Source organism: Adiantum capillus-veneris, chromosome 24, assembly GCF_014529385.1.
Source record: "Adiantum capillus-veneris isolate H3 chromosome 24, ASM1452938v2, whole genome shotgun sequence".
Classification (NCBI taxonomy): domain Eukaryota; kingdom Viridiplantae; phylum Streptophyta; class Polypodiopsida; order Polypodiales; family Pteridaceae; genus Adiantum; species Adiantum capillus-veneris.
Window position 1 is genome coordinate 47,097,680 of NC_140954.1, and position 12,184 is coordinate 47,109,863.

At 42.6% G+C, this 12,184-nt stretch overlaps 1 protein-coding gene across 1 annotated transcript; it reads left to right on the forward strand.

The window, feature by feature from the left end:
• Positions 1-3,434: 3,434 nt before the first annotated feature.
• On the forward strand, positions 3,435-7,116 carry LOC147426318 (uncharacterized). The gene has a single exon (XM_086499017.1). The coding sequence runs from the start codon at positions 4,191-4,193 to the stop codon at positions 6,114-6,116; it is 1,926 nt and encodes a 641-aa protein (XP_086355143.1). The 5' UTR covers positions 3,435-4,190; the 3' UTR covers positions 6,117-7,116.
• The last annotated feature ends 5,068 nt before the right edge of the window (positions 7,117-12,184 follow it).

The following is a 12,184-nucleotide window of genomic DNA, read 5'->3' on the forward strand; positions in this document are numbered from 1 at the left end:
GTTAGCTTAGGGTGAGCGGGTGAGGAATAGGGTGAGAGAGAGAGAGAGAGAGAGAGAGAGAGAGAGAGAGAGAGAGAGAGGTTTTCCGTACCTTGCAATAGAGTAGGGTAGCAGCAATAACGCAATTCTCTAAAAGTAGCTTTATATCATTTCTCTCAAGGTAATATGAAGGGTCAGCAACGCTGAAGGCGTTTCCTGAATACGTATCTCCTTCATAGGTAGTATAGATTTCTAAAAGTGCAATGAAACCAAGGTCACAATTCAAATAATTCAACCCACAATCATAATTTGAGCGACCTTCTAAGCCTGAAATAACCATTGCAAAATGCTATCGGCATTATAAATCTTTTCATGCCATCTATACCACGAGCATGTGACCACGATTTTGAGAAAAGCTTTTTGAGGCGAATCTTGATAGATGCCGTGGAAGATTAAATAGGAAAAGGGCATGTGCGCGATAGGTGGTGTGAAGTGGAGACGAGATAAGATTGACTCCTTTTTAATAAACACGGTGAGTTGATTTGCTTGGCAAGAGTAGAAAGCCACATTGGGGGCTGGGGTGGAGCAAAATAGAATCTGCAAAGATTCCGTCTAATAAAAATTGAAGAATGTGAAACGTAACTTCACAACTTGAACCATAAAGGACATTGTCTCTTATAAAGCAACACTGAAGTTACTTTAAATAATCCTTTGAAGTGCTCACACACGTTCACAATCCGTATCACAAGTCAAACGCTTAGAAACCTCGCCTTTGAAAAAAATAGTCACTTGCACAAATTAGATTTAAGACGTAACGAAACCCCCCCAAAACAAGTGACACGGGCATGGGAGGGTGGGAGCTACAACGGGGGGATTGTGGGTCGTAGATACGGATGGTCGCATCAAAAGTAATCTAAGGTACCTTAGATTATTTTTTGTAATTTAGAGTACTTTAGATTACTTTTGACTATTGTCGTTTTGCATACGTGTTTTAAATAAAATTAGGCTCTCCACGCTTCAGAATGCGGGCATGGCGAAGGGCATATGCCTCTCATGGGTGAGGTCAACGGTTCAAACTCCAAGCCCGCAAAATAGGGTACCTTTTAACGTAGATTACAAAAGTAATCTAGGGTATCCGAATTCCAGATCTACGGCCCACAATCCCCCCGTTGTAGATCCCACCCTCCCATGTCCGTGTCACTTAGTCCCCCCCCCCCCCCCACCCCAAACCTCCCCGAAAAAAAAACTCCCAACCAGCATTGTCCCCCAAGTTGAGAAAACGCAGCCCTGCTGTTCAGAAAATGCAGCTCCCTAAAAACTCTAGGGGCAGCAAAAATGCAAGTGGAGGGAGGGGGTTTTCCGCCACGAAAAGGCCTGTAGAGGCAGCATCGGCTGTAAATCTGATAATCGCCATCGTGGACAGCAGAAAACGCAGCACTTGCAGAAAACATTGGTTGATTCTTCTTGATGGAACCCCCCACTAAGTAACATAGGGTCTTTAAGACCCTTGGGCGATGGGATCAAGAGTTGTTGGTCCCGGCGAGAATCTTGAGACGGATGGACGACCCAACAAATGGACCTACAGCAGAAACATAGAATATGACACCTACCACCACACATAGATCACACCATGCACCTACTGAAGGTAGTGGCATAAACTCGCCTGCGCTGCTATCATGTGCCATGGGAGGCGAATATAACGTTTATAGATAAACTCGCACGCCCACCTTCCTCTGTCCGTGTTTACTAATTGTGTCCTTGTTTACTTTTCGCCGATCCGACGATGCCACACATCTCGTGACTCTTGCCTACAGTTCCCCACCATGGATCCCATAGTCGGGGCTTCATCAAAGAACTCGTGTTACTTAGTGATGAGGTCCCCCCAATCTCTCTCTCTCTCTCTCTCTCTCTCTCTCTCTCTCTCGTGCCCTAACCACTCGCCTGCGTGATCATGTGCCATGGGAGGCGAAGTATAAACGTTTATAGATTAAACTCGCTCGCCCACTTCCTCTTCGTGTTTACTAATTGTGTCCTTGTTTACTTTTCGCCGATCCGACGATGCACACATCTCGTGACTCTTGCCTACAGTTCCCCACCATGGATCCCATAGTCGGGGCTTCATCAAAGAACTCGTGTTACTTAGTGATGAGGTCCCCCCAATCTCTCTCTCTCTCTCTCTCTCTCTCTCTCTCTCTCTCTCTCTCTCTCACTCACACACACACACACACACACACCCGCATGCGCACGCGCACGCACATGCACACACACACACACACAAAACCAAAACCCACAAAAACAAAAGAGGGGTTGAGACAAACCACATCTAGAGCTTTCACAAAGGCCTTGCCCTAGCCATCTATTGTAATCGAACCCTTGCCTTCTCTCAGGCTCAAAGTGAGCTCCAATTGTTGTTGGCCTCGAGTCCCTTTGTGTTTGTATTGCTTGGTGCTTCTCTAGGCGATTAAGCACCTACTACTCGAAGAAGTGAAAATAAAATCTTCACTTCCTCTAAAGATTCCCCCCCTCCCCCCAACACCTTCGACCGTCTGTGTCTCTCTCTCGCTCTCGCGTGCGCGGAGTAATTCTCTGAGACGTAGGCTGCTCCATGCTCCCCTCCCCCTCTACATCTCTTCTACATGCACGACGCAGGCTGCTCCATTGCCTTCCCCCTCCCCCTCTGTAGCTCTTCAGCCCCCTACTCACCCCGTTCTTCACCTTCCCTTCATCCACCAAACAAATCCCGCTCATGGCCTCCACCCTGCAAGTAGGCTTGATTCAGAGGCGGTGCGGGCAGCTGAGACAAAGAGAGAGAGAGAGAGAGAGAGAGAGAAGAAGAGAGTTTTAACATCGTAGGAAACTATTGAGAGAGACAGAGAGAGAGGTTGCATGGGCTCCACATGCCTTGGCATCGCTCCCCTCTCAGCCTTCGCCTAAATCTCCAATTCAAAGGGTATCTAAAAGTAACGAGCCTATTTTCTGATTTAAAATGATTGGGTACCTCCTACTCCAGCGAGAGGTCATTTATATGCTGTTTATAGAAGCTTTAGTGCTAGTGCAAATCCTGTGCAAACCACTAGCGGCAATGTCAAGACGGCGGTGTAGTGTGCTCGAAATGTAGTCTCTGGACTAACTCTAGGAAGAGGTCCTTTATGTGTTATGAATATAAATAAACAAATATGTATGTATGTATGTATACATACATACACATACACACATATATATACATACACACATGTGTATATATATATACATACACATATGTGTATATATATGATATAACATACACATACACACATATATACACATACACACATGTGTATATATATATACATACACATATGTGTATATATATATGATATAATATAATATCATCCTTATACATACACATTGTCTTTGTCATGCACACGTGTGGCACACGCACAGGGTCCACAAGATGTAGACACTTCTCGCTCTCTCACGTACGTTTCACGGTATTGGGGGGCTCTCCATCGCCATCATGATCATCATCCATCGCCTGATCTTTTGATCTGCCATGTCCAGTAAGCGATCCGTTTTCTTTCTTTTCCCCCCCCCTATTCTGGGTGGCTTTTTCTGTGTTTTGCTTTCTCGCTAACCCTTCTGTGTTTTTCCTCTTCGCACTAACCGCACTTGCATTTCTTGTATCTTTCGCTCAAATCTTGTAGTGAATTGCATGCTCTTTTGTAGTTATAGCCCAACGTTGAGTCCTCAGCTAATCAAGGATTTTGGGCTGTAGTTATCAGTCGATTACCGCTAATTAAACTATTTTGCCCCCCAATCCGGCTAATTATTGCTCCAATGTCTGCACTTTGATTGAATTCTGCGATATCCCCCTCAGCTCTTACAATAGGTTTCCATTCAGCAATTTCTAATCCTGCATCAGGTTTCACACGCAATCGATTGGGCGTGTTTGGGCTCGGATTGGGCCCGAATCTGTGTTAATCAGGCAATACCGCAAAATCCACATTCAATATTGAGGGTTACTTTTGTGTATTTGATTGAGACATGCTGCTAATGAATGTGGATACTCATCTGAGTATGAAGAGAGCGTTTCTATGCCTCTCCATGCAAAAACAGGGTGGTTTTCTCTCTGTGCACAGAGTCAGGCGCAAGGGGTAGGGAGCTGGTGGTTTTCTGCTCTGTGAAACCAGGTAGAGAAATCATCCATACGTACTAGAGAGACAGAGGAAATTATGGGTTGTACAACATCAAAGCAAGGGTTTCATGGGAGGAGCAGGAGAGAAAATGTGGCTTCTTGGTACAACCCTCTTCCCAGAAGTATTTTGGCGCGGCCTAATCTTCATAACCCTCCTGAATGCGAGCCTTCTCCAGACACACATATCCACTCCTCCGATGAAGACCCCGCCATTGCTGGAAGCTTCATTCGTCTTCTTCACAGAAAAAAATCCTTGTCCCCATCAGCAGACCATCATCATCATCATCATACCTGTTATCATCATCCAGAATGCATGGTGGTGCTTAATCCCTCCACCCAAAACCATCCACATGCCATGACCGGTCATCATGATTTCCCTCAGGGCGATGATTATGGAGGCGTCGCATTGCAGCTCCAAATGGCCAAGCTCGACAGCAGCACACACAAGAAAAAGCTTTCAAAGACAGAGAGTAACTTGGCAATGGCAGATCAAGCTCCTCATCTAATTAATGAAAGTGCAGTGGAAGACAATGTACCCTTCTTTCGTTTTTACCCAGAACGTTTGCCGCCGCCAAATGAATTGTGCTCTACAATGGCCTGGCAAAGTGGTGATAAATGGCGTGATGACGATGATGGAGATGAACATATGCATGTGCAGCTCAGCAACATCAAAGAGAGAATGGGTCTGCGGCACCAAAGAAAGAGCCGCTTTGCCCCAAAACCAACCAAAGCCCACCATGTTAAGTCGAGAAGCACAGAGAAATCGTTGTCCTTCAATGTTGCATTGGATGATGGCTTTACAGAAATGGGTTCTCCAGCATGGCCAAGGCGCAACGTGCTAGAAGAACAATCTATTTTATCAACAAAGAAGAGGAAAAATTCCTCAGAGTTATCGGCAACAAATATAGATCTTGATGGGCTGGCAGAGCAATATTGTGATTATAAGTTTTGCGACAGACCCAAAAGCAATGCAGAGCATATACAAATCAAGGGTTTTTCAGAAGTGCAAAGCCTGAATATTGTCAATATAGAGAGTAATGAATTAAGTCTTGGTACTACAGAGAGCTCAGCCTTCAATGCGGAAATCCCAGGAGGCTCGCAGCTTAATACCCCTTTTAGAAGCCCCAGTAGAAGTCCTGCCTTGAGCTCTTTGAAGAGCTCTAGCAGTCCCCTTTTTGACCCTTCCATCTTAGCAGCTTTTGAGGAGGCTGTAGAGAGTGTACGCTACTCAGCTCCTGATGATGGTTGGATGCTGGTTGATGTCAATGCCAGCAATGAGCCAAGCTCGTTATCATCATCGGATAAGTTCACATGGGTTTCGTCAGAGCCAAGCTCTGATGAAGAAAGCGCCCGGCACTCGGATGAGATTTTCGCCAGCAACTTACATCATGACATATCCTATTTGGATTTCCAACATGAAGAGAATGAACTTAAGCGTCAGAAGTTGGATGGCAGTATTTTCTCTGGTTTGGATCAGTTTGAGCTGAGGTGCCCACCCAAGGGGGAGGACAAGATTGTGCTTTATTTCACAAGCTTGAGAGGGGTGCGTAAAACGTACCAAGATTGCTGTGCATTGCGGCTCATTTTGCAGGGTCTCGGCGTGGATGTGGATGAGAGGGATGTCTGGATGCACTTGAAGTTTAGAGAAGAGCTTGCAGAGGTTTTGGGTGAACGAGGGTTTCCCGTTCCGCGGCTCTTCATCAAAGGGAGGTACATTGGAGGCGTCGAAGAAGTAAAACAACTGCATGAGGATGGCCTGCTTGTGAGGCTTGTTGAGGATTTACCCACTTTCCGCAAGTTCAGGAAATCGTGTGATGGATGTGCAGATGTGAGGTTCATCCCTTGTCTCACGTGCAGCGGAAGTTGTAAACTCTTGGATGATGAGCTTGATGAGATGGTGAAATGCTTTGAATGTAATGAAAATGGCCTTATCATGTGTCCCATATGCAGCAATGAGGATTAATTGCACATGCAATTGGAGGTAGAAAGAGGATTTGTGCTTGGTGCTTAGATGTTCCGCCGTTGCAATCCTGCAACCATTGGATGAGAAGCTTGCTATATCAGATGTTATATCCTCATTCTCTTCAAGCGACACCACTAGTATGCGTAGGTGGCCCTTGTCATGCCACTAGACACAGACACAGATGTCAGACATCAGGCCTGCATGTTTATCAGCATCTTGTCGATGAAGCGACGTATCTATCTGTCTGTCATAATTTTACATGTAGCATACTCATCATCAGCCTAATGCTTATAGTGGGCATCCTCTTCATCCATTACCATTCAATCATCACCTTTGCTACCATCACTTCGGCTACAATCGACGATATCATGATCATGAGGCAGTTTATGTTGCACAACAGTGATTGTTACAGCACATTCATTTGATGAGTTGTTACTGCTTATGATTACTTAGGATCAAGGTTTTTGAAGTTCATCTCTTGTCACCATATCGACCGCTATTATCGTCATCACCCCGGGTATGACGCCAGTTGATCATTATCTTGCAAGCAAGTACTGGTTTGGTATGTTGCCGAATCAACATCATACATTTTCAATCATCCCTGTGACGTCCTGCATTACAAGCATTATCACTGCATCGTTCTAATATCCATGTTGATATTAACTACTATCATTATCATCTAAGCATGTTAGCAATGACAAGCATTATATACTATAAGCTGAAATTACTTGACCTACTATCCACCATTTTTAGCACGAATCATCAGTTGTTGCATCACATGGTTGAGAATCAACCTCCTATATGGTGGCACAAAGAGTGGTTCGAGCCAGAGGACATGAATATCGATGATGCCCGCATTCAATCGAATTGCAGGTAGTAATAGGTTACTACAAAGGCCACTCTGCTAGTAAATAACGCAACAGGGTCATTGTGCTTGATGATCTTGGCCACCATTGTACATATATGTTTTTGATATATTGATTGAGGCTTTTGAGGTTTATATCCTTTGAGTGTTACATGATCTTTGTACATCTTCAGGTGCTTGAGATTTCACTGTTGTTTTTGCTTAATTGTACTAATTGGGCAATATAGCATTTAGGCCAAACATCATGTTGTAAGGTGTTGTGCCTATCGAGGTTTTGTAAGCTATTCTATACGCTCATAAAATTGAATGTAGTTTCTGATCCCAATCCATTCTAGACTCTGATACTATTTTTGTTAGAATTGTACATACAATCTTATTTGTGGCCTCGGCCTGACCATTAGCCTGTGGGTGGTAGGCCGGAGCTGACTTCTTATGAACTATCATGAAGTATTCAAGAAGATTTTCAAATATCTCATTTATGAAATGTGTGCTAAGATCACTGACAATTTCTATTGGTAAACCATATCTCACAAAGATATTTTCGTACAAAAATTGTGTCGTAGTCCTGGCATCAGTCTTTGATGTAGCTTTAGCTTCTACCCATTTCGTTAGATAGTCTATGGCTACAATGATATACTGGGCATGTGTTTTGTATGTAGGGGGAGATATTGGTCCTACAAAGTCTATTCCCCACTTGGCAAAGGCTCTGGCTCCCATCATTGGTCGTAAGGCATTTCATCTAGTTTTATCGATACGTTGGTTCTTTGACAAGACTCATATTGTTTTGTATACTCGTTTGCGTCCATATGTAATGTTGGCCACCATAATCCCGATGTGAGTACAATTTTTGTTGTTTTCTCCCTTGAAAGATGGCCTCCACTAATCTCTCCATGTGCTTGTTTCAAGATTGGAACATACATGTTCTCCGTTGCACACAACCTAAGCTAGTTATCCTTTCCCCTTTTATACAACTGATTTTCAATAAGAGTGAAATCGCGAGCTTCTATTTCTATCGTTTTTTATCGTGTTTTGGTGATATTTTCAAGAAATGTTTTCGTTTCCAAATAATCAACAATGTATTGACTCCATGCCGGCGTAAGTGCTATTTGAAACAATGTGGCATGTTCAATGGGTGGGCTTGATTTGCATTTCACACAACTAGTGACATAATCATGAACATCGATACACATAGTTGGCCAATACATAATCATGAACATCGATACGCATAGTCGGCCAATACACTCCCAATTGTCGCAGTCTCTGGAAGGTTTTTGTTGCTGAACAATGAAACGTTACTGCTTGGATATGCGCTTCCAACAAATATGTTTCATATTCCTCAGGGTTTATGCACACTCTTAGAATGCCGTCGGAATATATTAATCTAGATTATATAAACGTCCCCCAATCAACTAAAAGTTCTTAGCTTGGCGAATCGTTTGTCGTTTAAGGTCTAGGTCTATCTTATCAAATTCTCCACCCTGTGACAGTAGCTTGACAATTTCTTGGGACCACTTACGTACCATTTCTATATTGAAAAGGTATGCATCAGGTAGGTTATCATCCACTCCTTTTGGATCGTCTCCATTAGGTAATCAAGAGAGGTGATCTGCACGAAGGTGTGTCTTCCCCTTCTTTACCACTACAGTAAAGTCAAACTCTAACAATACTATGAACCATCTTACAATTCGTCCGGTATTGCATGGTTTGTTAACAAGGTATAAAAGGGCTTGATGGTCTGTGAAAAACACAAACTTATTTGCGAGTAGGTAATGACGGAATTTCTTAACGTCATAAATCATTCCAAGTCCTTCTCTCTCAGTGGTGGTGTAATTCCTTTCGGGAGTATTTAGTTGTCGACTAAAATAGCTGATTGGGAAATCCATGGTTCCCTCCCCCGGTTGAGCCAGAATACATCCAATAGCAAATGCAGAAGCATCTATATGGACGTGAAAGATTTTTTCCAACCAGGTGCCCATAGCATTGGAGCGGATACAAGGGCCTCTTTTAATTTCTTAAAAGATTCCTTGCATTTATCTATCCATTCAAATATAACGAGAAGTCTATACAGTGGTTGTGCAATAAATGCATACATGTGCATGAACCTCCTGTAATAACCACAATGTCCCATGAAGCACTGTACTTGCTTTGCATTGATCGGCTTAGGCATTTCAATAATCACCTTAATCATATCCAAATTTGTGAAAATGCCATGTTTCGAGACAATATGTCCCAATATTTGTCCTTGTCTTACCATGAAAGCGTATTTTTTTGGATTAAGGCAAATCCTGTATGTCCTGCATTTCTCAAATACCTTTTTGAAGTGTTCCACATGTTCTTCTCTTTGCAGAGAGTGTACACTTAGATCATCCATATAGATTTCCAAGAAATTCCTCAAATATTCCTTGAAGGCATGTGCCATCAATCTTTGAAAGGTGGTAGATACATTTGTTAACCCAAATGGCATGACCCGATATGCAAATATGCCCCATTCTGTGGCAAATGCCGTTTTATATTGGTCCTCGAGTGCAATTGCCAGTTGATTGTAACTAGAGAACCCATCCAAGAAGGAATATGCACGCTTTCTTGCCACTCGTTCAAGGACATGGTCTGAAATTGGCAAGGGATAGTTGTCCATTATTGTGACTGCATTGACTTTTTTGAGGTTGACGCATACTCTGAGTTTACCATTCGTTTTAGGTACAACAACGATTCGGGATACCCAATCAGTGTGTTCTAACTCATAGATAAACTCCGCTTTCCTAAGTTTATCAATCTCTTCCTTGATACGCTTTGCAAAGATGTCATTGTACGTATAAGGCCGTTGTCTGCTTGGCTTCGCATCAGGTTTTGATGGGATAGTATGCTGATATATTGTTGGATCCACTCCCTTTAATTCCTTGTAAGATTATGAAAACACATCCTTATATTCTTGAAGAACGCTGAGAAGTTCCTCCTCCTCGTCTCGACTTAGGTCTGTTGCTATTGTATACATGTTGATGTGTTTCTCCAGGTTGTGCTAAGTCTACTTTCTTTGCATCTTTTGGTCCATCATAAGACTCTTTCTCCCGTCGATCTCTTATGGGTAGTGTTAGCACTATTTTTCGATCTTGAATTGTGAACTTTCTGTAATGGGATGGTACACTCCTATTGTTCCCGATATTGTCTTTCTCATCCTCTCTGTTGTCTGTGTCGATTGTCCAGATTTCCCGTAGAGTTTTCTTGAGCTCTTGGTATCTTTTCTTACGTTCAAGTTTTGTCAATTTCGGTTCTTCCATTTTCGATTCTGCTTCCCCTTTTTTTTTACTTAGTTTCTTCTTTCAGGCTTACCTTTCTTTCTCTCACATCCCTAGGACTGTCTTTTGTCCTTGGGTCTCGATTGAAAGGACTGAGCTGATATTTTGTTTTTAATGCAGTCCATTGCCTTTACCAAAGATAAGAATTCTATTCTGTTTCTAATGATTGGCATTGGGTTCTTTCTGACCTTGTGAGTTTCTTTTGTAATGTGCTTGACGTCTTGGTTTTTGATTTGGAAAATCAACTAAAACCTTACATCATGTAGGCTTTTCTCTAGCTCACTAGGGTTGTCAGAACATTCATTATCTACATCATCATCGCGTTCAAGATGGTTTGTAGAATCATGGAACAACTCTCCATTTATTTCTTGCCTATTTTTTATTTTTCTTGATTGGTCCGAGATTTTGTAATCATCCTCTTGTATTAGCGCAACCATGTAATATGGAATTACATCATACCCATCCTGGTCACAAAACTTAGTCGTCGATCCCTCCGTTATAGCACACACATCTAGGGTTGCTAGAATATGTGTCCATTCTAATGGTTCTAAGAACTCTTCTGGAAAAGGTTCTGGAATGTATTCCGTATCTTTGATTGCTCTGTCTAGAATGCATTCTTCTTGTTTTAGGCTTCCATAATTAGATGCCCCACACATCCATAACTCCTTTGGCTTTGCTAACCATTCGGGAAGTTCAGACCCTATTATAGTGGGAGAGTTGAATTCTTCTACAGGGTTTCTCTCGACATCTTTGTAGCTATGGTCTTTAAGGTCTATTCATGTTGTAGTTTCCACGTTTTTGAGGTACATGTGATTGTAGCCCCAATCTTGAACCTCTTTAATTGTCTCATGAAGGGTCGTCCAAGTATTATATCGTACTTATTTTTCTTGCCAAAATCCACTATAGCAAAGGTATGCTCGTACTCGCTTCCACAAGACTTAACATCTATTTTCTCCAAAAGTCCGATGGGCCTCTCCATATAACCATCAGCCAGTTGTAGTTTCATTCTTGTGGTTGTCAAAGCTGGTTGTCCCCATTTCTTCCATAGATCCTTTGTCGCGATGGCTACGCCTGCTCCACTGTCAAGAATATCCATGGTGGTAACACACTCTAATTCCAATGGGAGCGTGGTATTGCCATCTTCCCCTTCGCAGCATTCTCCTACCTTGTTTAAAGGCACCGGTTGCATGTTTATCTGGGGTTTTTCTAATTCCTTGATTCCTTCCCGCATTCGTGAATTCGGATCCCTTACTCCAAATTTTTCGAGACGTTTCCCTACCGTATTCCACATATTAAGTGTCAATCTAAGAAGCTCTGCGAGAGTAATGGTACAAGTTACTGGAGTAGATAAGAGTGTCATCAACCCTTGGGAGTCCATGCCCGTCCTTCTAGCAAGTTGTTGGGATGGTACAACTTTCACATCTGACTTTGCTTCATACTCTCCCATAAAGTATGGTAACATTTTCAAAGATCCACGTTGGCTATCCCAAGATTTCAATGATCCTTGTCTCCCCTATAAGAGTGCATTTCTAGGTCTGCTTGAGGTCCTGCCTTAAATTCTTCAGTAGGAGGAAGGAAGTCATCTTCTGCCATACTGGTTTTTTTACCCCTTTGGCTTAGTTCGTTACCTTCATTAGCTTCCCTTATCTATTTCCAGAGATCATTTAAATCCTTGTCGCAGGTGGGGTAGGTTGAAACCCTTCTAATGTTGAGGTTGTTGTGTTCGACACTATTTTCCAATTGAATGTTCAGGTTTTAATTCAATTTATGGACTAACAATTAGTCGGTTCGAGGGTAGAAGTTAGAAAAGAACGAGAACAAAATGTCATAATAGAAGAGTTACTGAGGACCAAAGACAGGCTAGAAAAACTTGAAAAACGAGCACTTCAAAAGCCAGAAACACCAACAAA

Bases quoted from the DNA above. Each gene is read 5' to 3' on its own strand.
- LOC147426318 (XM_086499017.1), top strand. From the start codon at position 4,191: ATGGGTTGTACAACATCAAAGCAAGGGTTTCATGGGAGGAGCAGGAGA.